At 35.8% G+C, this 23,533-nt stretch overlaps 1 protein-coding gene across 1 annotated transcript in view; it reads left to right on the top strand.

Annotated features, from left to right (window-relative positions):
* The window catches only part of UHRF2 (ubiquitin like with PHD and ring finger domains 2), a 78,291-nt gene that overhangs the window by 26,092 nt on the left and 28,666 nt on the right, over positions 1–23,533 (top strand). The window contains exons 4-5 of the mRNA XM_007098556.3: positions 10,272–10,490; positions 21,818–21,927. Coding sequence (XP_007098618.1) covers positions 10,272–10,490; positions 21,818–21,927 — 329 coding nt within the window. The remainder of the gene's footprint in view (positions 1–10,271; positions 10,491–21,817; positions 21,928–23,533) is intronic.

A 23,533-nucleotide genomic window follows, 5' to 3' on the forward strand; every position in this document is an offset into this window, starting at 1 on the left:
AAGAATGCAAGTAGCTAACTAGAACGATTTATCTTACATTAGAGTAAAACCTTGACTTTAGGTTCTGAGAACAGGAAGTCATGTAATATAAGAGAAAGAAGGACCCTAGTTTCATACTTTGGTACGTTATAGAGTTGGCCCTCGGCACCATGTAGGTAAAGTTGACCTTGATAGATTCCTGTCTCTCTGTGTTTCAGTCTTTGAGGATGTCTTGAGCCCTGTTTTAGAAGTTGTTCAGGCATCCAACATTTTGTAAAATATTTCAGTAGCCTACAGTTTTCCCCTGTGCAAATGCTGAAAAAAGTCCGCAGCTTGGGCCAATTTGCAGAGGTTGTCTTCAACCATACACTGGACCTCAAGGGATGGGGTGAATGGTGTTTTGGGGACTGCCAATCGCTGTCTTGAGTACTGGCGTAATTAACAGTTGAACTGACTACAGGTTTTTTGTTTTTTGGGTTTTTTTTTTTAATTTTTTTTTTTAACGTTTGTTTATTTTTGAGACAGAGAGAGACAGAGCATGAATGGGGGGTGGGTCAGAGAGAGGGAGACACAGAATCCGAAGGAGGCTTCAGGCTCCGAGCTGTCAGCACAGAGCCCGACGCGGGGCTCGAACTTGTGAACCACGAGATCATGACCTGAGCCAAAGTCGGACACTTAACCGACTGAGCCACCCAGGCGCCCCAGGGTTTTTGTTTTTAAGAACATCAAAAACAATCTTTAAAAAGCCGGTATTAGCTCTTCATAGAATTCTGTGGTCCTGCTTAAGTATCTAGCTCAAGGAAGGAGACTCAGAAGGATCTTTTCGAAATATAATGGTCATAGTTTATTACAGTTGATTAAGAGCCTTAGTTATATAAAAGTAGACTTTGTTATTTAATGCATTACATCTTTCCAAACATTTGTAGACCTGGTATATCCCAAACACACTTAAGTTTGAACATGGTACCTGCTCCTCAATGAAAAGTCGTAAGTACTGTGATAGAAATACGCACCCCTAGCTTTTAGAGTACCTAGGGCTCTAAGAGTACAAGGTAGAGGAGATAACTTTTGTATTCCTGAAGGAGAATAGCAGGGTACCAAGGATAAGTAGGGAACATAACAGGGTTACCTGAGGGTAGATTACTGTAGCTGGAGTGTAGGAGGTATATGGTGAGTAGTAAGCAGTAAAACTAAAGGTGAGTAAAGACTTTTCATTTAAACATGGCAGATTAAGATGGCTGTTTGTCTCCACTTCTTAAACCCTCCTAGAAGACAGTAAAAGAATAGATGCAAAAACCCCAAGGATAACAAATGAAATAGGAATAAAGGACACAGAAAAGAAAGCAGCTAACTTTTGGAAGGTACGAAGCTAATAGGTAAATGATACCTAACTTAGCAGGCTGGAGAAAACTGGAACCTAAAGGATGAGAAGCCAACAACAAGCAACTAAATTGGCATTGAAGAACCTTTGGAAGGCTCAGGCCTTGGATTTACGAGCTACTTTGGAGGTAGGCATATGGAACAAAACTGAGAACAAGAGGATTGGTTAATTTATATGAAAGAGCATTTTAACTACTCCCACCCTGCTCAGAGTTTAAACCAAGGAAGAGGGAGACCGTGTTAGGAAAATAAGAAGTAATGAAAGGAGATCCCAGCATGAAGCTGTGGAACAGGTATAGGCTTACAGAGCACAGAGCACACTAGTCCAGGTTAGACTAGGGTGAGGTCTCTAAAAAAGATGTTTTAAAGCCTGAAAGATTGGTTGAGTGCCTGAAATGTCTGAATGTACAGGAGTTTTAACAGGGGCAGAATGGAGGTAAAGTAATGATAAACACAGAACAGTTAAGCATTCAACAGAAAACAAAGCTGTAGAAGAAAGGACAGGTATTAAAGCATACTTTATTTTCTTGTGATTACTATTTAATCAACATGTTTTAAAAATCATAAAAAACATAGTTTTACAAAGTTTGTATAATATTCTTAAGAGCAACAAAAAGTTTGGGGTGCCTGGGTGGCTCAGTTGGTGAAGCATCTGACTCGATTTCAGCTTAGGTCATGATCTCAAGTTGGGGAGTTCAAGCCCCACGTGAGGCTCTGCACTTACAGCTCCAAGCCTGCTTTGGATTCTCCCATCTTTCTTTCTCTCTGCCTCTCCCCTGCTCTCTCATTCTCTCTCTCTCTGTCTCTCAAAAACAAACAAACATTAAAAAAAAAAACAAAACACAAGAAAAAGTTTGTTGAAGGAGAATGGGATTTAGATCATCAGAGTTGGAATCATGTCTCTGCTTCCTGCTCCTGTCCAGAAAACCTCTGTGCCTCATCTGTAAAATGGGGCTTAGAATAGCATACCTCTGTTCCAAGGATTGTAAATATATGTGCACACTTAAAGCAGCACTATGTGTTAGCAATTATAAAGAAGAGGAGAATGGAGACAAATGAACTATACATGGGGACTGGGTAGAATAATAGTTTAAAGTAAAAAATCAAAGTTTAAGCATGTTATTAAAAAATACAGATGTAAATAAAAGAAATAGCTAAGAATTGAAAATGGTTGCATCTGGGGAATATGAGCCAGGAATATGGTGGGCTAGGGCAGGCTGTTTATCCTCACAGTAAGCCATGAGTGTTAACTTTTTGGATTTTGTACATATATGGGAAAACTGAAAAAGCAGGATGAGCCTTTTGTTTGGATTTTAACCTGAACCACAAAGCATTGTATTATTTATTATAGAAATCTTTAAATTTATTCAGAGATTGAGAGAAAAGTATAACAAACCCATGCCCTAGCTTCAACCATTATGAACTCCTAGCCAGTGTTGTTTAAACCAGCATCCTCAGGCACCACTGGATTATTTTGAAGCAAGTCTCAAACCTTACCTCATCTCAACCAGTAAATGGTCTTATAGATGGCCTTAGTAGCTATGGTGGGTGCACTGCTCCCTTCAGAAAAAAACAAAAACAAAAAAATGACTAGCTGCAAGGAATGAATGCAGTTAGCTGATAACTTTTAGCAACAGCACTTAGATAGCTGCCGCAGTGTTTGAGCCAAGATCACGCTCTCCAGGCATCCTCCAGTGAGTTAGTGTGTGTGACCTGGCAGTTTCTGCTCACTATGGGACCATGTAGTCAGTTTCTGTACAGGGCTCACTGTTGGACTGGTCAACTTTGTCAGAGTTGTACCACAGTCTGATGCTTTTCTTGCCCAACTCTCCTTTCTTCTTTCAAAGTGATGGATCAACATGGTCTAAGGGCTTTTGCTATCTAGTCCAACTCTTTCTCCATAGCTTTTAAAGGTTCACCTTCATCTTAACATCTCGGGGCATTCAGCTGGCAAAATAGCTGACAGGATTCTTTTTAAAGTGTATAAGAGAAGAACTAACATATCAGATCTCAGGCTGATACTCTTTAAAAGGTCTGTTTGTATGGTGGACCTTTGGCTGGTGTTTGAGAAATTCACTTTCAAGAGGATTCTTACCATTCCCTGACTTAAAAAAACAAACTCACTGTGTCTAAACTGCAGACAGTATGGTTTATACTGAACACCTGCTTCTGGGAGTCTGGAATTTTGGTACGTGCTAGGAATTGAGTGCTTATGTGACCAGCCCCTAATAAAAATCTTGAGTATTCTTTACTACACATCCCTGGTACATAATACTTCACACGTGTTGTCATAATTTGTTGCTGGAGGAATTAAGCATATTTTGTGTGATTCCACTGGGAGAGGATTCTGAGCTTGTACCTGATTTCTTCTGATTTCACCGCATGTGCCTTTTTTCCTTTGCTGATTTTGCTTTGTATCCTTTCACTGCAGTAAATCATAGCCATGGAAACAACCTTGTGAAAAAGAGTCCTGTGAGTTTCCGTAGTAAATCACTGAATCTTGGGGACCCTAGCAAGCCAACAAATCCCACATGAAATTTGTAATGATTCATGAATATCAAATGACCAGTCAATAGTCTGGTCTTTTCAAAAAATATATTTAGGTTGTCCAAATAGGGATCAAAAGCAAAATAAATCTACCCATTGCATTTAATTGATAGGTTAAGTTTCAACCTACAGATTTCACCCATTTTTCTCCCTTGCTAATTTATTTGCACAAGGCAAGTGACAGTTTATTCAGTTTTCAAAGTCTGGGCTTTTCCTGATTACAACCCTGTAGTGGTATTTAACTTTTTTTTTCTGTTAATGCTAGTTTCCTGAAAGCTTATTAAAATTCCTTATTTGATAAGACTAGTTGAGAGATGATGTTTACTTACCTTTTGTAAGATACGGGGAGGCACATAATACCTGCTTTTTTCTCTTTTTTTGTCTTAAGATTTCGGTGTTGTCATCCTGATCCATTTATTGTGAAATTTGCTATTAGCTTTTTTTTTTTTAAATTTTTAAATGTTTTCATTTATTTTTGGAGGAGAGTGAGACAGCATGAGCGGGGGAAGCGGAAAGAGAGAGGGAGACACAGAATTTGAAGCAGGCTCCAGGCTCTGAGCTGTCAGCACAGAGCCCCATGTGGGGCTCAAACTCACGAACTGTGAGATCATGACCTGAGCCGAAGTCAGATGCTTAACCGACTGAGCCACCCAGGCACCCTACTGTTAGCTTTTAATGGTTCTACAGCTATTTACCTGTATCCACTATTTTGTTGTCTTGCAAAAAGGATGATACCTCATTCTATCTTTCCCTCATTTACTAGCTATAATTCTTTCATAAAGAACTTTAACAAGCAATTGGTTCATATATAAAAGGATAAACTATTGATTCCTGAACTTTTTGAGTGTTAAGAGTAAGTTCTTTATCATCCTCCAAAGGTTGGTCAACAAGATTAAAAATCTTAAGTGTCATTATGAATAGATTTTAACCTGATTTAAAGCTCTTTGTGCCCAAATTGTCCCCTCTCTGGCCTGGGGAGGCTCCTTTGGGTTGATTTTCACACAACAGTTCTTGAGGGCTTTTTGCAAATAGGTACAGCAGGAGTCCCCAGCTCTTCTATTTCCTTCACAGGCCTGGATTCAGCCATTTCTTCGTGGAGTTCTAGTTCTTTTTAGAGATGGTATTTAGAGTGCATAGTCTGGGCTGCTCCATACTTGTTTAATCATATTTTTAGGTTTTCTGACTGGACACAGCTGGGAAATACTAAATATACCATAGTTTTATATTGATATTATTTCTAGTTAAATTTAAAGGGTTATACCTTAATCTCTTTAATCTTCCATTTATTATTTTTTCTCTTGAAAATTTCAGCATGGTTCCTAATAACACCATTGATTTGCTTTATCCTATTCATTGTAGTTTCAGAATAGGCAGTAGTAATATTGCAAACAATATGATTATTGGAAAGTTGGTGCTTTTGTTTTTTACTTTATGTCCTTCGGAAACAACCCTGTATGGGATGTGTACTGTTAATTTAGTGTTTTTAAAGTGATTCCTGTCTATGTATTTAAGCCACCGTGCTTTTGATTTTAAGGAATTTCTTATATTTTTTTTATATTTTGCTTTTATAAAACATTACATGATCTATAGGTAAATCTCCAAAACAAGATATATGAATAGAAGTGTCCATCCCGGTTTCTTCTATTTCTTACCTCTTTTTATAGTAACTATGTTTATTAGTTTTGGTTTATCCTTCTGTTTCAAAATAAACATATATACGTATATATACACATACATACACTCACATCTATTTTTATATGTATACAAGTGTATTTTTATGTTTGCATTTCCACACACTTATTAGGTATAAAGTAGCACACTATAAACTTGTTTGCATCTTGCTTTTTTTTTTTTAAGTTACTATAGAGCTCTCCATATATATTATTTCACTGTAGACAATTCTGTTCCTTTTTATAGGAACATAATATTCCGTTATGTAATTGTATCATGTTATTTCAAGTGGTTTTCTACTATGGACATTTGATTGTTTCTAGTCTTGCTATTATAGATAGTACATATATAAATAGGCTTGTGTATGTGTCCTTTTTTCTTTTTAATGTTTATTTCTGAAAGAGTGGGAATGGTGGAGGGGCAGAGATAGAGGGGACAGAGGATCCAAAGCAGGCTCTGCACTGACTGCAGAGAGCCTGATGTAGGGCTTAGACTCACAAACCATGAGATCATGACCTGAGCCAAAGTCAGATGCTCAACTGACTGAGCCACCAGGGCGTCCACCAGTGTGTCCTTTCACAAGGATTTTTGTTATCTATGTTTGGGATGGATTCCTAGAAGTAGAATTCTGGATCAAAAGGTAAACATAGGCAATTTTGCTGGTTATTGCTAAATTTCTCTTTACAAGGGGACAATACTACTTTGTATTCCCATCGGCAATGTTTGAGAATACTTGTTTTCCCTCAACCTGTGAACAGACCATTATCAAACTTCAAAAAATATTTTGAGGTATGATCATAAAGACAGGGAGCTATGTTGGGCTTTGACAATAGTCTTAGAGAAATGCAGGTCTTCACTAAGGAGGTACAATTACATTAAAGTAGTGTCAAAGGTATAGCATAAGGAGGACTTATTTACTGGATGAAGCCATTATAAGAGGAATTGGGTAATTCCTGAGTTTCTGGGAATATGAATAGTTTGCTCAGAGAATACCAAACATCAGATTATAGGATGGGAAAATTCCATCTTAGTTGCCTTGAATTTGAAGTGCTTCTGAGATACCTGTTAGAAATGTTGGATATGTGAGTCTGAAGAAAATTGGGATTATAGTAGAGTTTATGTGTTCCTATTCTGTTTACGCTAAGATGTCTGTAGATGAAGATGCTCAGGTAAATAGTAATAATATTTGAGTGTTTGGCATGCTCTTGATTTTGGTAAGGGTAGTTTTATGTGCCCCTTCCATGTTTGTGTTTATACACAGCATTGACTTAGCATCTTTTTGTGGCTGGAATTAGAAGAAGTATACTTAATTTTCATGACTTACCTTCTATAGACTAGTAGTATATACATATAGAGTATATGTATGTATAATTCCGTTATGAAATTGTACAAATTTATTTCCATGGCAAATATAGCTTATATTCCCTTGCTGTGGTGTATGGGATGATTTATTTTGCCTTGTCTCTGATAAACATGATTTTATATACAAATTTGAAACTTTGGTCAAGTTTTCTACTTTAAAATATTTCCTTAGTATCTACTTTTGACAAACTTAGGCAAATGGAGAATTGTTTTGCCATTGAAATATGCTTTCTTCCTGTATTAAACATACAGAGATACATGATAATGTCATGATGTCAAAGTATAATTTTCACATTACAGCTGAAAAAGGAATCTCATCTAAAAGAATAGTTTTCTTATATGGTCTTAAGAATATTGAAGCAGGAAACAAGTTCACAAACTTCAAAATTAGAGAAGTCCTAAAAAAAATCTAGTTTAACTTCATTTTACAGATTAGGAGAAATGTTGGTTATTTTTGTGACCAAACCATTGTGAAACAACATGAGTGTATAAGCCCCAAGTGTTAGAGACTTCTAAATTTAGATTTGACCATTAAAATTTTTTTAAATGTTTGATTATTTTTGAGAGAGAGAGACAGAGCACAAGCAGGGGAGGGCAGAGAGAGAGACACACAGAATCCAAAGCAGGCTCCAGGCTCTGGGCTGTTTGCACGGAGCCCAACACAGGGCTTGAACTCATGAACCATGAGATCATGACCTGAGCCAGAGTCTGACGCTTAACTGACTGAGCCACTCAGACGCCCCAAGATTTGACCATTAAAAAATGGGATTGAAATAGAAGAGCAGAACCATAAACCTGATGTTGTAATTGTCAGTTTCTTTCTTTATGATTATTTCTGTGAGATAATAACAATATCTTAACTAACATTTACTTAGCCTATTATGTACTATTGTAAGCACTTTACAAGTCTTCTCATTTTAGTTCTCAAAACAACCACATGACATACAGTTAGTTATCATTAAGCTACATTTTACACATGACAGAGTATTAGTAAGGGTACAGAATTTTCCCAGGGAGTCCCAATAGCAGGAAGCTAAAATGGGAATTTAAACTCAGTCAGTGAAGGCACCAGGATGATAAAGGACTCAAAACCTTTTTCTGTAAGTTGAAGATATTTTTACTTAGAAGAGAAGATTGAGGGTGGTGGGGACATTGAGACCATCAAATATTAAGTCTTCTGTGGATAGAGTATATGGATTCCTTCATGGAATTTGGGCATAGAATGAGTTCCAAAGCTTATGTTTGATCCAGTATCAAGTATGTTCTCCTTTTTATGTCAGAGCTATGTGAAGATAGAATGGTTTTTCTTAGGGTTAAAATTTACCCCCTTGGGGCACCTGGGTGGCTCGGTCAGTGAAGCAGTGGTCTCTTGGTTTCAGCTCAGGCCGTGACCTCACTATTCACAGGTTAGAGCCCTGCATCAGGCTTCACACTGAAGGTGCAGGGCCTGCTTGGGATTCTCTTTCTGTGCCTCCCCTGCTCGCACTCTCTCAAATAAATTTGAAAAAACAACAACAAAAAAAAACTGCCCTCTCATCACAGTCCAAGCAGAGGTTACGTGATTTTTTGGAAGGCTTGTGGTAGAAGGGAATTAAGGCAATAAGAAGGTAAATAGACAAGATCCACTTTGAGGCCCTTTGCTAATCCTGAGATTTTAGGATGATTAACTAAAGATCCCACCTAGAATTAATACCCATTTACTCTAAATGAGTTAAATATACTGTGAGAGTCATAGGCTTTCATAGTACTTGGCTTCTTCAGAAGAACCAAGGCTTTCTGCTAGAGATGCTTCCAATTTCAGACCCACTTACATTTTGAGCAGGCCACTCAGTTGGTTAAGGGTTAATGGTCTTTACTCTTAGTTTCTACCTTCTTAATATTGTCACAGTAGGCTATGCTACTTATTCTTGTATTCTTAGAGCACACTAGGTTATCAGACTCAAGCATGCTTTTCAGTTACTAAGAGGATTTGTGAAATCAATTGCTAGGCCTTATTCCCAGATTATCTGACTCATTAGATCCAAAGTAGAGCCCAAGAATTTGCATTTGTAGCATATTCCCACATGATGTTGATTCTGTTGATCATACTTTGAGAAACACCATTATATTACAGTAGTTTGGCCTACCCAAAAGATTGAGCTTTACAGGAGTAGGAACCAGACATTACTCATTTCTTTGCCCCCTACTCCCAAGCAATACATAGGGGCAACCGGTCTTAATTTTATAGAAACCACTACAGACTGTTACATTGCTGTCTTTGGCCTTGTTGATACCAGAGGTTAGGACTGAAAATTTAGAAAACTTCTAAAGCTTTAGGTTCAGATCAGTTTTGTTTTTTATGTTAAGCTTACCATTAGAAGCACAAAATCAAGACTCTGCTAGAATTATTTCACACAGTTCCACTCTCTGATATATACAAGTTTCTTTTTCTTTTTTTTTTTTTTGCCATTACTAGACTACATGGCTACATGTAAGAACTAGAATTTTACCTCTCTCTTTCTGGAAAAACAGAGGCTATTGAAATGTGCTAAGTTGTGTAAAGCAAACAGCAAATCTCAAACTGATTTCAAGTTCAGGAAGAGGTCCACATCTACTCCCGTTAAAGTAATTTTTTTTAACATTTATTTATTTTTGAGAGAGAGAGAGACACAGAGCATGAGTGGAGGAGGGACAGAGAGAGAGAGACAGAGACAGAATCTGAAACAGGCTCCAGGCTCTGAGTTCTCAGAACAGAGCCTAAAGGCAGGGCTCAAACTCACAAACCGTGAGATCATGACCTGAGCCAAAGTCAGACACTTAACTGACTGAGCCACCCAGGCACCCACTGTTAAAGTAATTCTTAAGTTTAGGTTAAAAAAATGGAATAAGAAGAACTTGTGTTTTTTACCTACCCCTACCCGCACCCCTCAAGCTAGCAAAGAATGTCTTACTAAAATTTTAGCAAGAACTTTATTCTGGCAATTAAAATCATGAAAAGATGTCATTTAAGTTAAATTAAGAATGATTTGATTCTTTATATGTTGCATATAGGTTTCGTCTTTGGTAGTAATCATAAGCAGCATTCTTTTTTTTTTGTTTAATGTTTTTAATGTTTTTTTATTTATTTTTGAGAGCAAGAGAGAGACAGTGTGAGTGGGGAGGGGCAGAGAAAGGGAGACAGAATCTGAAGCAGGCTCCAGGCTCTGAGCTCTCAGCACAGAGCCTGATGTGGAGCTTGAACCCACAAACTGTGAGATCATGACCTGAGCCCAAGTCTGACGCTTAACTGACGAGCCACCCAGGCCCCCCATAAGCAACATTCTTATGTGATTCTTCTCTTTTTCTCTCCTCAGATATCCAGAAAGTGGTACTGTAGAAATAAATGTCAAGGATCTTCGACCACGAGCTAGAACCAATTTGAAATGGAATGAACTAAATATTGGTGATGTGGTAATGGTTAATTACTCTGTAGAAAATCCTAGTAACAGAGGATTTTGGTTTGATGCAGAAATTACTGCACTGAAGACCATCTCAAGAACCAAAAAAGAACTTCGTGTGAATATTATCTTAGGGTAAGATGCTCTACACTGATACCCTATAATTACTGAAGTAATCAAGGAATGTAATTCTTAGGTATTACTCACATGTTCCTCAGTAAAAAAGATGTAATCTATGAAAGATAAAAATTTACATACTAAAAGAGAACTATTTTATACAAATTCTTGAGATTTTTTTCTTTTCTTTTTTTTTTTTTTTTATAAGAATGGCCCTTAAATGTCTATCACTGCTTTAAGACTGGAGATACTATTTGAAAGCATCTTGGAAATAACTGAGTATTAGAGAAATCCTTGCTTACCTCACAGAGGATGTATGTTGATGTAGTAGCAGTGACTATCAGCCTAATCAGCTATCTGCAGTACTTGTAAGACTAGCTGAAATTTTCCTTCATAGTAATTTTCTTAAGTTTACAGAATTTAACAAGCTTAACGAAGAGAATTCAAAATGTAAAACGTCACCCAAAATGCCAAATTACTTAACTGCTATTTCCATCATTAATTCACTAATTTACTTTTTGAAAAGCCTCTTAAACTGTTTCTAGTTCTTACAATGTTTAAGTAAACAATCTTGGATTATGTATTTTGTGCTCTGCTTTTTTTGTAGAATGAATTCTTAGAAGAACATTTCTGTTGAGCAGTGGGGATTCTAGAATGACCCTGGCAGTTGTGCGTGTGTGTGTGTGTGTGTGTGTGTGTGTGTGTGTGTGTGTGTGTGTGTATAAATATGTATGTATTTATATACGAAGCAGCCACACTAACGCTTGTCAAATTCTGATTAACAGAATTATTATATATAATATATATTGGATAGATAATAATTTATATGTTAAATATAATGGCTGTGTTCTATCTTGTAACAAATCTGAGGTCAAGCATCTGCTTATGATTAGTAATACAAAGTAGGAGTCTATAAACTATAGCCTACTGGCTACCTGATTTTAGGAAAATAGTTTTTGGAATGCCTATCCATTTGCACATGATCTATGGCTGTTTTTGTATTGAAAAACATTGTTCAGTGATTGCAATGCATAACATTACAGTAATGTGTACTGAAAATATAAGACTCCCTGGCTTGCAAAATCTAAAGTACTTACTTTCTGACTCTTGATGAAAAAGTTTGCTGACTCTTACAATAAAGAAAAATAATGTGAGGTGCTGATAATAACTTATACTTTAGAAAATGGTTTCTGAACTTTCTACAAACAGAATCACACTTCCAGGTAAAGATGTAACTCACAGACTTCCAAGCAGCTTGAAATTCTGATAAGGATATAAATCATGAAGAAAAAGAAAAGGCATCTATATAAATTGGTTATATAGGGAGCCTTATAATGTACTTGAGTACAGGAAGTACAAAAACAGCATGTATACTTAATAGGAAGAGGTAACAGTACTCATAGAGTTTAAAAAAAAAAAAAAAAAAACAGCTCACTATTTAAAAAGTTTTCCCTTAGTGATTCTGAAGTACAGTTAGAGTGGAGCACCCTGGCTTTAGGGACTAGAACTACAATTGAGTGGAAATTATAGATAGGCAAACAATTAGAACAATTATGTGATGCCTCTCCCAGTAGTGCAACATGCCATCCTGTAACACGTTATGTTCTGTCATTTAAGGTTTTTTTAAAAAAATTTTTATTTAAAATTTATTTTATTACATTTACTTATTTTTGAGAGACAGTGAGAGCATGAGCAGGGGAGGGGCAGAGAGAGTGGGAGACACAGAATCTGAAGCAGGCTCCAAGCTCTGAGGAAGCATTCAGCACAGAACCCGACTCAGGGCTCAAACCCACAAACCATGAGATCATGACCTGAGCCAAAGTCAGACACTTAACTGACTGAGCCACCCAGGCGCCCCTATCATTTAAGTATTTACTAGATGTGTTAGGAACATGAGAGCCAAAAAGGAGCCAGTGTGGTATGTGGCTTGTGGATAGAATTTTTTTTTCCCCCATGTTTAAAAGTCTTTTCTCATTACTAGAAAGAGTGGATAAAAAATCAGAATGAAGGTATAAATGTATTCTGACATTGATAGTTTGGAGCTGTTCCAAACTTTGCTGTTGTGACATTATCCCCGTGTTCTGGTGCTTATGTGCATTAATTTCTGTGGGATGCATCTTGTCTAGAAGTAGAATTGCTGGATTGTAAAACCTGTGCATCTTTAATAGGTAGGACCAAATATTTAAGGGGCTGTATCACATTACACTTCTATAGCAGTATTAGAGGTCTCATTGCTCTGCATTTTCATCCACACTTAATTTCGTTAGACTTGAATTTTTGCTAATCAGGTGGGTGTAGAATAAAATAGTGTATCATTATGGTTTTGATTTGTATTTCCTTGACTACTAAGGAGATTGATAACCTTATGTTTATTGTCAATTTAGATATCTTTTGTGAGGACTCTGTTCCAAACATAAATGTTTTGTTGTTACTAGGCAGTCTGTTATTAGGTAGTCTGTATTACTGATTTTTTTTATATTACTAATTTTTTAGGAGTTCTAATTGGGGGGCTTGGCCATTTCAGTTATATGTAGAGAAAATATCTTTTATAGCTTTTTTCATGTTATGAATAATATTCTTAACCTTAAAACTATCTGAGGTGATGGAAGTTAACTTTTTGTGGTAATCATTTGTCAGTATATGTATCTATGAAATCATTATGGTGTATAGTTACACAGTTTATGTCAATTACATCTCAATAAAACATGGCGTTGGCAGGGGAAAAACTTTTTCTGCCCAGAATGCATTATTATTTTAAGCAGCTTTGTGGTTTTATCTTTCTTTAGTAGGCCTTTAATCCATTTGAAGTAGGTTTTTGTGTACAGTGTGAGGGTTTGACTTACCTTGATATATATGGGTAATCATTTTTCCTAGCATCATTTATTAAAAAGCCCATTTTGGGGGGCACCTGGGCGGCTCAGTTGGTTGGGTGTCTGACTTCAGCTCAGGACATGATCTTACAGTTCATGGGTTCGAGCCCTGCATGGGGTTCTGTGCTGACAGCTCAGAGCCTGTAACCTGCTTTGGATTCTGTCTCCCTCTCTCTGCCCCTCCCCCACTTGCATTCTGTCTCTGTCTCTCAAAAAATGAATAAACATTAAAAAAAAAAATGAAGGGGTGTCTGGGTGGCTCAGTCAGTTGGGCATCTGACTTCAGCTTAGGTCATGATCTCACCGTTTGTGAGTTTGAGCTCTGCTGACAGCTCAGAGCCTGCTTCAGATCCTGTGTCTCCCTCTCTCTCTGCCCCTTCTCTGCTTGTTCTCTCTATCAGTAATGAAAAAAAATTTTTTTGACAATTAAAAAAAAATAAAAAGCCCATTTTTGAGGGAGAGAGGCTAAAATAAAACCCACTTTTCCCTCACTGATTTTCAGTATCCCCTCATATCAAGTGACTATATTTGATGCATCCATCTGATGTCTGTTCTATACCATGGGTCTATGTTGTGTGTCCTGATAGCAGTTCCACACTTTAATGATATGATACAACAGGGCTTCCTACCTTGCTCTTCAGTAGTTCTCTATTTTCTTAGGTCTGTGTGCTTTTATTTGAATTTTCCAAGTCATCTTGGTAATTTAAACATAAAAACCATTGGGAATTTAATACGTATTGTGTTGACTCTAATCCATGAATGTGCCTGTTCTCCATTTATTTAGGTCTTTAATGTGTTTTTCTCATGTTTTTATTAGGTTGAACCACATAAAATGTCTTTGTAGGTTCAAAATAATTGAATGTTGGCAATTATATGGTAGATCCTGATTTAATGCCGTCCAGAGATCTGATCTTATATGGGTGTCTGTTATCCTTATTTAACTTCAGGTACTACTTGTTATTCCTGTAAATGGTATTTTTATTTCATTTTCCTTTATTAGTGGTATACAAGTAACCTTTGATCTTGGATCTAGTAGCCTTACTAGATTTATTAGTTTTAATTTACATGTCGATTTTTTGGGGAATCTTTATGATTATAATCATCATGTGTGAATTATGACATTTTTGTCTTTTGATTTCTTTTATTCACCAACTGCATTTTAGTATGTTGTTGAAAGGAAGTGATGATAGCAGGCATCTTTTTTCTCCTTTATCTCTATAAAAAAAACTTTCAAAATCTCACCAATATCTATAGTGTTTGACATAAGTATTTTGTGGATACTTTGTGTGGGATTTTTGCATTGTGTTAATGAGTAAAATTTGCATGTTAGTTTTCCTATTTAACTGTCCTTCACAAATTATTCAGATTTTATAAAATAATGAGAATATTCTTTTATGGTGGAGTTTTGTTTCCTTTTCTTGAATGGTATAACTTCTCACTAAAGCCTTCTTTGTGGGAAGGATTTTTATAATTGGTTAATTTCTATAATGATCATAGGGCAATCCAGATTTTCTACTTCTTGAAATAGAATTTTTTTTTTTTTAAGGAACTTGATTTTATCTAAATTTTATTTAAACTTCAGCTTTGATACTCTCTATTGTATTGAAGGTGCAAAGGAAGTAGTAAATATAGGACATGATTTTTAATCTGCCTTGGATATTTGATAAGGGAACTCGGAGTTAAAGTTCATGCTTGTTTCTATTTTTAATCTGTGACTACTAAAAAGTGAATATGCTTAAACTGTCTAGCGATCAAATTCTATTTTTAGCTTATCATTTTCTGTTTATATTTTAGCTTTGAAAAAAATTCAGAACAAAAGTTAAGGAGTTTTAAGTCCATTTTTCAAAATACTTTGTTCAGTTTCTATTGTGATGCATATTCATTTAATACCACATGAAGTTATGTTAGTTTAGATATTTATAAGTAGAATTTGAGGGGCACCTGGGTGGCTCAGACCGTTAAGTGTCCAACACTTGGTTTTGGCTCAGGTCCTGATCTCAGAGTTTGTAAGATTGAGCCCAGAGATAGGCTTGTGCCCTGACAGCACCAAGCCTGCTTGGGATTCTCTCTCTCTCCCTACCCCTATACCCCTCCCCTGCTCCTCCTCCACTCATGTGCGCATGTGCGCTCTCTCTCAAATTTTTTTAACAAAAACTTAGCCTTTAAAGACAAAAAAGTAGAATTTGAATCCTATAGGAAGAAAATCCTTTATCTAAAGCTAAAGTAAGCTATGGATGTACTTTATTTTCAGTGTCCTTTTTCTAGGGCTTTTTACTTACTAAATTTTATCCAACTCGTTTATCATCACATCTCTTTAGTGATATTCTTATTATTGTACCATTCTTACACTACAATTTTGGTGTCCATATCAAGTTATAAATCAAAGTTTACTGTATTTTAACCATATTGGCCTCTTTGTGGTGCTTAATCATATGAACATGCTTCTGCTTCAGAGCCCTTGCCATTTGCTGTTCTTCTGCCTGGTCTGCTCCACACATATCGTTATTTGGCTTGCTCTGTGTCTTGTCTTGGTTGTTTGTTCAGACATCACTTCAAAAGAAGCTTTTAATGTTGTATAACATTACATATGTACATGCAGGGCATTGAATTGTTTCCTTACTCTTTCTTTGTGGTATTGATTATCACCTGAGATTTCTCTCTCTTGCCCTACTTGTAGTAGTTTCCTGTTGTTGCTGCAACAAATTCATAAATTTAAATGGCTTAAATAGTAGAACTTACCATTTTATAGTTCTGTAAGTCAGAAGTCTTATATGGATTTCACTGGACTAAAAGTGTCAGCAGAGATGTGTCACTTTTTGGAGAATCTAAGGGAGAATCTGTTTCCTTGCCTTTTCCAGATTTTACAGGCCTCCCAATGCCTTGGCCCATGGCCTACTTCTCCCATTTTAACGTTGCATATCTCTGACTCACTTCCCTCTTCTACTTTTAAGTTCCCCTGTAATTACCTTGGGCCTACCTGGTTAATCCTATTTCAAGGTAATTAACTTAATCATGTCTACAAATTCTCTTTTGCCATGTAGTATAATATTCACGTGTTCCCGTACTTAGGGCATAGATATCTTTGGCACCCATCATTCTGCCTGTCATACCACTGAAATGTTAGTGCCTTGACTTTTGTTGGCTACTGTGTGCCAGGCCCTGTTCTAGGCATTAGTTATAATGAATATTAAGTAAATAGAGTATTTCATAGAATTGGAGATTAACGGTTTTCTTTATTTTACCATCTCAAATTAAAATATCTTGCTATTGGACCAAAGTTGTGTTCTTTAAGAGATTGAGTTTGAGTTTGCATCTACAAACCTGCATGAATCCTACCTTGTGGTTCAGTTCCTGGGATACTTTTTCTACTTATACCCACTGATAACATTGAAATGGTCATGTTTATTTTTTATCTCTACCTGCTAGGTGGTTTATTTACCATTTATCTTAAACTGTGAGAAGAGCCGTTTGGTGTCCTAGCTTTGAGGGTGTTTCTTAGACGTCTCATCTCAAATTTTTTTCTTTTTTATGATTTCATAAAATAGTGTGCCTTATAGTTGTCTTCCATTTAGAGTCCTAACTTTGGGAGTTCTTCTTAGACTACCCCATTGCAGGCCAGTTCTTTTTTGGTAGTACATAAAATAATGTATTTTATAATTGGTGGTTTATTAGATTCAGTTTTGGCTTCATCAGTTTTGTTCAGAGGAAATCGGTATGGTAAGCCTTCAACTGAAATGATAGATAAATGAAAAGGTGATTCTAGTTTTGAATCTGTTTTTGTGATATTTATTGTACCACCTAATGAAGTACATGGAAGGTTTCTGTTTCCAGGTAGGATGGAATAGCTGGCAGTAGATTAGCATTTTTACCTAAAACTAGAAGAGCCAGCTCAAATAACATTATCATCTGTTATGTTAATGAAGCAGAGAGGTAAGGAGAACTACCAGAGCCTATGACTCTGGAATGGGAAGAACCTTAGAAAGCAGTTGGTTTTTGTAGTTGCTTTTTGCCTTGGGAACCCTTGCTAATAATTATGGATGTAGAGCAGATCTAGTTGAAAGCAGCTGGGGGCAGGGTGGAGACTGAGCTTTTGGCAGATGTTGGGGATGTTTCACACATATGGCCTGTTTTCCTCACATGACTTTTGCTAAATACTGGGGTTTTGCTGGGCAGGAGGCTAAAAATGTAAGTAAAAAGCACAGTGGAGTTTTCAGTAGTCTTCGAAGGCAAACAGATTTTGTGATCACTGGGTGAAATGGTCCCCCAGAGTATACAAAAGGCTCTTAGTTGAAAACTGGATGGCTAAGACAAATATGTAGACTACATTTTGTAAACAGGCCTTGCCTCAGCATAGTTGCTGAATAAAATGTTAAATCACCACAGTATCTTCCCAGCACGAGGAAGATTGGTCTGAAGCCTCCTCTAATGTTTTATACTTATATTGTTGAATATTTTTGTTTGGTTTGATAACATCTTTATCTTGGCTTCATTTTTTATAATATGTTTTCATTAGAACTGTATTTCTAAGTTGAGAAATTTTTTGTCCGTGTTTTCAGATGCTGTTCTATTATGTTCTAGCTTACATTGTTTCTGATGAAACTTGGCTCTTATTCCTTTTGTTTTTATCTTTAGTTTTCAGCATTATTGCAATATGCGATTATATTTTCTTTATATTTATCTTGCCATGGAACCAAAAGTATGGTACCAAAAGGTAGGGCTACATAATCAAAAACAAGAAGAAAAATCAATAATAAAAATGGACCCATAGGTGATACTGATAATTCAGGTTATCAGACAGGATTTTAGAATAATTATGATTAATATGCTCAAGAAAATAAATGAAGATGGAGAATTTCAACTGAGAATTGGAATCTATAAAAAAATCACTGGGAATCTATAAGATAATTACTCTAGAACTGAAAAATACAGTATCTGAAACTAAGACTTCATTAGATTGGCTTAATAGCAGAAGATAGGAGTAGTGATAGGCAAGTCAGTGAAAAATATCAAAACTGAAACATGGAAAAAAATTATGAGAAACAACACAGAAAAGACTGTCGGACACATGGGACCTGGCAAAAGGTATGCATTACATCTATTTGTTGTTCCCAAAGAAGAGAAGGGTGAAAACAATATTTGAAAAACTAATAACTAGAATTTCCAAAAATGGGAGAACATAGTCCAAATTGAAGCCCTGTGAACCCTAACCAGGATAAATACAAAGAACACACTGTGACATATTGCAATAATGCTGCTGAAAACTAAAGATAAAAACGAATATGAGCTGAGTTTTCATCAGAAACGATGTAAGCTAGAACACAATGGAACAACATATGAGAACACTGATAAAAAATGTTAGAAATACATTTCTAATGAAAATAGATTACAAAAATGAAGCAAGATAAAGATGTTATCAAACCAAACCTAAGAATCCAAACCCTTTTGCCCTGCTGGTGGGAATGCAAAATGGTGCAGCCGTTCTGGAAAACAGATGGAGGTTCCTCAAAAAATTAAAAATAGAACTACTCTACGACCCAGCAATTGCACTACTATGTATTTATCCAAAGGATACAGGTGTGCTGTTTCAGAGGAGCACATGCCACCCCAAGGTTTACAGCAGCACTGTCGACAATAGCTAAAATATGAAAAGAGTACAAATGTCCGTTGACAGATAAATGGATAAAGAATGGATAAAGAAGATGTGGTATATATTACTCAACAATCAAAAAGAATGAAATCTTGCCATTTGCAACAACATGGATGGAACTAGAGTATATTATCCTAAGTGAAATTAGTCAGAGAAAGACAAATATCATATGACTTTACGCATATGAGGACTTCAAGATACAAAACAGATGAACATAGGGGAAGGGAAGCAAAAATAATATAAAAACAGGGAGGGGGACAAAACATAAAAGATTCTTAAATACAGAGAACAAACAGGGTTGCTGGAGGGGTTGTGGGTGGGGGGATGGGCTAAATGAGAAGGGGCATTAAGGAGACACTTGTTGGGATGAGCACTGGGTGTCATATATAGTGGATGAATCACTGGATTCTACTCCTGAAATCATTATTGCACTATATGCTAACTAACTTGAATGTAAATTTTAAAATAAATTTAAAAAAAAATCCTAGGAAAAAAAAAGACATAAAAAAAAAAAAAAACCTAAGAATCCAATACCAACATACTACACTAAAAGAAATACTAAAGAGACATGAAATACAGGAAAGAAAAAACATAGGAAGGGTAACTGTATGAGTAAGTTCAAATAAACTATTCACAACACACAATAATAGTGAAGTTTAAAATATGTGTAAAATAAAATGCAGGACAACCACAAAAGATGGAAGTTGGTAAATGAAGCTATGAAATTCTGATATGATCAGAGAAGTAGTGAGAACTTAAAAGTAGATTGATTTTTACCTGGTATATTCTCTAAGAGCCACCACATTAAAGTAATATTTTAATACATAATTAAATATTAAAAGATTAAAAAATAGGGTAAAATGGAATAATTATTAGAATAATTCAAAAGAAAGCAATCAAGAAGAGTAAAAGAAACAAAAAGGTAGATAAAATAGAAAACATATAGTAAAATGGTAGAAACAAACCCAGATATGTCAGCCATTGTATTAACTATATGTGAGCTAAATATTAAAGATCACCAGAGGAGATAAAAACAAAACCCATATGCTGCTTATAAGAAAGACTCCTTAAATATGAAGTCACACAAGTTGAAATTACAAGGATAGATGGAATTCTAGAAAGATGACAACAGCATAGATTTTTAATCTCCCTAGATATTCTCATACAAACATAGAACAACTAAAATATCTAACCCGAAAGTCATGGGCAACATTTATAACCATTCAGGGAATTGTGGTATCCCCTACAAACACCAAAATAGCTGGTGGGATAAACAACTGATAGCTATGAGACCTGTGTGGTATCAGCAGCCGTACAAGAGGTAGGAGAGGGTAACTATAGCATATGTGATGAACCCAAGCACACTGAAATAATAAAACTAGTTCAGCAAGCTGTTTTGAGAATAACAGTTATGGTGTTCATCTTTCAAAATAACCTGCAGTGATTCCTGCTTCCTGGTATACCACTTCCAAGAACTATTAACAGTTTTACCAAAAAATGAACTGGATTTGATTAAGCATTTCTAAATGCAAGGGTTGGCCATTGTTTTGTGCAAAGGGCCAGATGGTAGCTTTAACCTTTGGCGGCCAAATGGTCTCCACCATCACAACTATTCTGCCACTATAATATGAAATGAACTATAGAGAATGCATAAATGAGTAGTTTTTCCAGTAGAACTTTATTTATAAAAATAGGCAGCAGACTAGGGTTTTTTGACCTCTACTCTGGATCCAACTACTAACTTACTAGAAATACAAATGATGGGGAAAAAACCTATTTAAACTACACTTTGGGAATGCACATATCAAAATCAAGTCTGCGGGGAAACTCTATAGGACAAATAATAGCAGTTCTTCAACAAATTGTAAGCAAGAAAAAGATTGCATGGAAATTGATAGGTTAGAATCTTTAAAGCACAGGTAGAACTGTATATATCATATGCTTAGGCAGATAAGTGATAAGACTAAGAAAATTAAGGTAAATAAAACTCTTGAAAGGGAATAATGAGATTGGGAGGGAGCATGTCAAGTGCTTCTGAGGTAAACAGTTCTATTTCCTGTCATGATTGATGACTGCAAGAATGTATACCTTATAATTGGCTATACTACACATTTGTCTATGCAGTTTTCTGCATTTGTGAATATTTGACATTAAAAGTTTTAAAAGGTGAAAGAATAGAAAAAGTTACCAAGCAAATTCTAACCAAAAAAAAGTACACTTTTGATATAGAATGCGTTACAGAGATACAGAGCCATTTTATGACAGTTTAAGAATCCTAAATCTCTGTGTACCCAATAACAAAACTTCAAAAATATAAACCAAAGTTGACATGTTAAAAGGAGAAATCCACATATAAGTCCATAGTCACAGCCGGAAAGTTTGAAGAAGCTTATGCAAACAGGTATAAACTGTGTCTATGAGGAGTATGGCTTGGTATCTGAAGGACTTTTCTTTTTAATAAGAGGTCAACTTTTTACCCAGAAACTTACTGTATTTACTGGAAATATATTTAAATCTTTTATTTTGATTGATAGAGTATCGTTTTATCTAGTATTTAATTTATAAGAAAACTGTCTTGTTCCTAGATAATCTAGGTGAAGTCTATAAATTTTTTTCCTAATATTACACTAAAGTCACACTTAATTTTGAATAGTAACTAGTCACTATTTGACTTTACCTGCCATTGGAAAGCTCAAAGTGATTGGAATAGCTATAGTCCCAATTTGTAAATAGACAAAGTTCAGTGGGTTTCCTAAATGACTCTTAATTATTTGTATATGATTTAGATTTTGCTGGCAGAAGTTAACTTTTCTTCTTTTTTTAAACAGGGGTTCTGAAGGAAAATTAAATGACTGCCAGATAAGATTCGTAAATGAAATCTTTAAGATCGAGAAACCTGGAGCACATCCCCTCTCACTGGCAGATGGAAAGTTTTTAAGTATGAATTTTTCTTATGGATTTAGATTACATATATTGTACTTGATTGGTATTTTAACCACCCAGGGAATAACTTCCGAGAAAGTATAAAGCTGCTGCAGATCATACAAATTTATTTTCATGACCACAGTTTTGATCTAAGATCCTTTCTGGTTTAGTGAATTTTTCTCAAATGATAAGATTTGTTTTTAAAAAAACAATTTTTTTTTCTCACCTTGGCATTTTATTGCCATTTTCTTGTTTCGCTTATTATAAATCTGTCCAAATAACATTTCAGTAATTTTGTGGCTACTTAGATTGATTTTTAATAATGAGACTTACTTTCATATGAGTAGAGCCTGACAGTAATGATGGTTAAACTTTGAATTTCTGGGAGGTAATAAATGAGGTTTAAATAATCATGAGAATATTAGAACGTAGCCCTACCTTTTCACTGTGCATATTGTATTTGCTTAATATCATACAGCTGGTTGGTAACAAAGGTAGGGCAAGATTTTAGGTCTTTTAATTCATGATTGAATTGCTATCTTTCCAAATAGATTACTGTTTCATACTTTCTTCTGAATTTTTTGTGGGAAGCAATTTATTGGCTTTATGCCACATGTCAATGTCCAGTATTTTTTGTTTGTTTTTTAAGATTTAAGTAATCTCTACACCTAACGTGGGGCTCAAACTTAAACCCTGAGATCAAGAGTTGAATGCTGTATCTACTGAATCAGGTGCCCCCAATTTCTAGTATATTTTAGAAAAATAAAGTTTTTAGGCAGACTAAAACATTCTGCCTAACCTCTTCTTACCACAATTGTGCAAGATTACAGCAAGACAAGACCTTTAACAGATCAGTAAATAAACTTTCATGTTACCAGTCTAAGCCATTCTCATTTTTTGAGACTGCAATGTTGATGTATCTAGATTTGAATTAAGAACCTTTAGGAGTACTCTGTCAGGCTCTGTGCTGACAGCTGGAGCTGCTTCAGATTCTGTCTCTCCCTCTCTGGCCCCTCCCTTGCTCATGGTCTGTCTGTCTCTCAAAAATAAATACACATAAAAAAATTTTTTTTTTTTAAAGAACCTTTAGGTGTACTCTGTAGGAGTACTTGTGTGGTTATATCCTAGGATTACAGGTAACTTGAGTAATTTGAGTAAACCTTTTTAATGTAACTTAGTCATTCTCAGTAAAACAGTGCAAAACCAAGATAGATAAGGTTTTTGTCATCTTTCTATTCTCAGTACTTCTGCATGTATTCTGTTCCCTCTCATTCTCCATATATCTCTTCTCTGCCTAATGCTACTCACATTATAGCTACAACTTGTATGTGAAGAAATCATTTCAGAGCCACAGCCAGACTGCCACTGATCATATCACTCTTCATACCAAAAATCTAAGCATGCCAAAGGCATGTTTTTAGGTCTGTCATGCATCCATTACTTGTATGTTGTCATAGCTCCCTTAGTGAAAGTAAAACAAAATTGTAATCTTCCATTCATTAGCAACAATAGAGTCGAAATCGACTCTTGATTTCAGCTCAGATCATGATTCTCAGGGTCGTGAGATTGAGCCCCATATTGTGAAGACTGTTTAAGATTCATTCTCTCTCTCTCCCTCC

This window comes from Panthera tigris, chromosome D4 (assembly GCF_018350195.1).
Source record: "Panthera tigris isolate Pti1 chromosome D4, P.tigris_Pti1_mat1.1, whole genome shotgun sequence".
Lineage (NCBI taxonomy): Eukaryota > Metazoa > Chordata > Mammalia > Carnivora > Felidae > Panthera > Panthera tigris.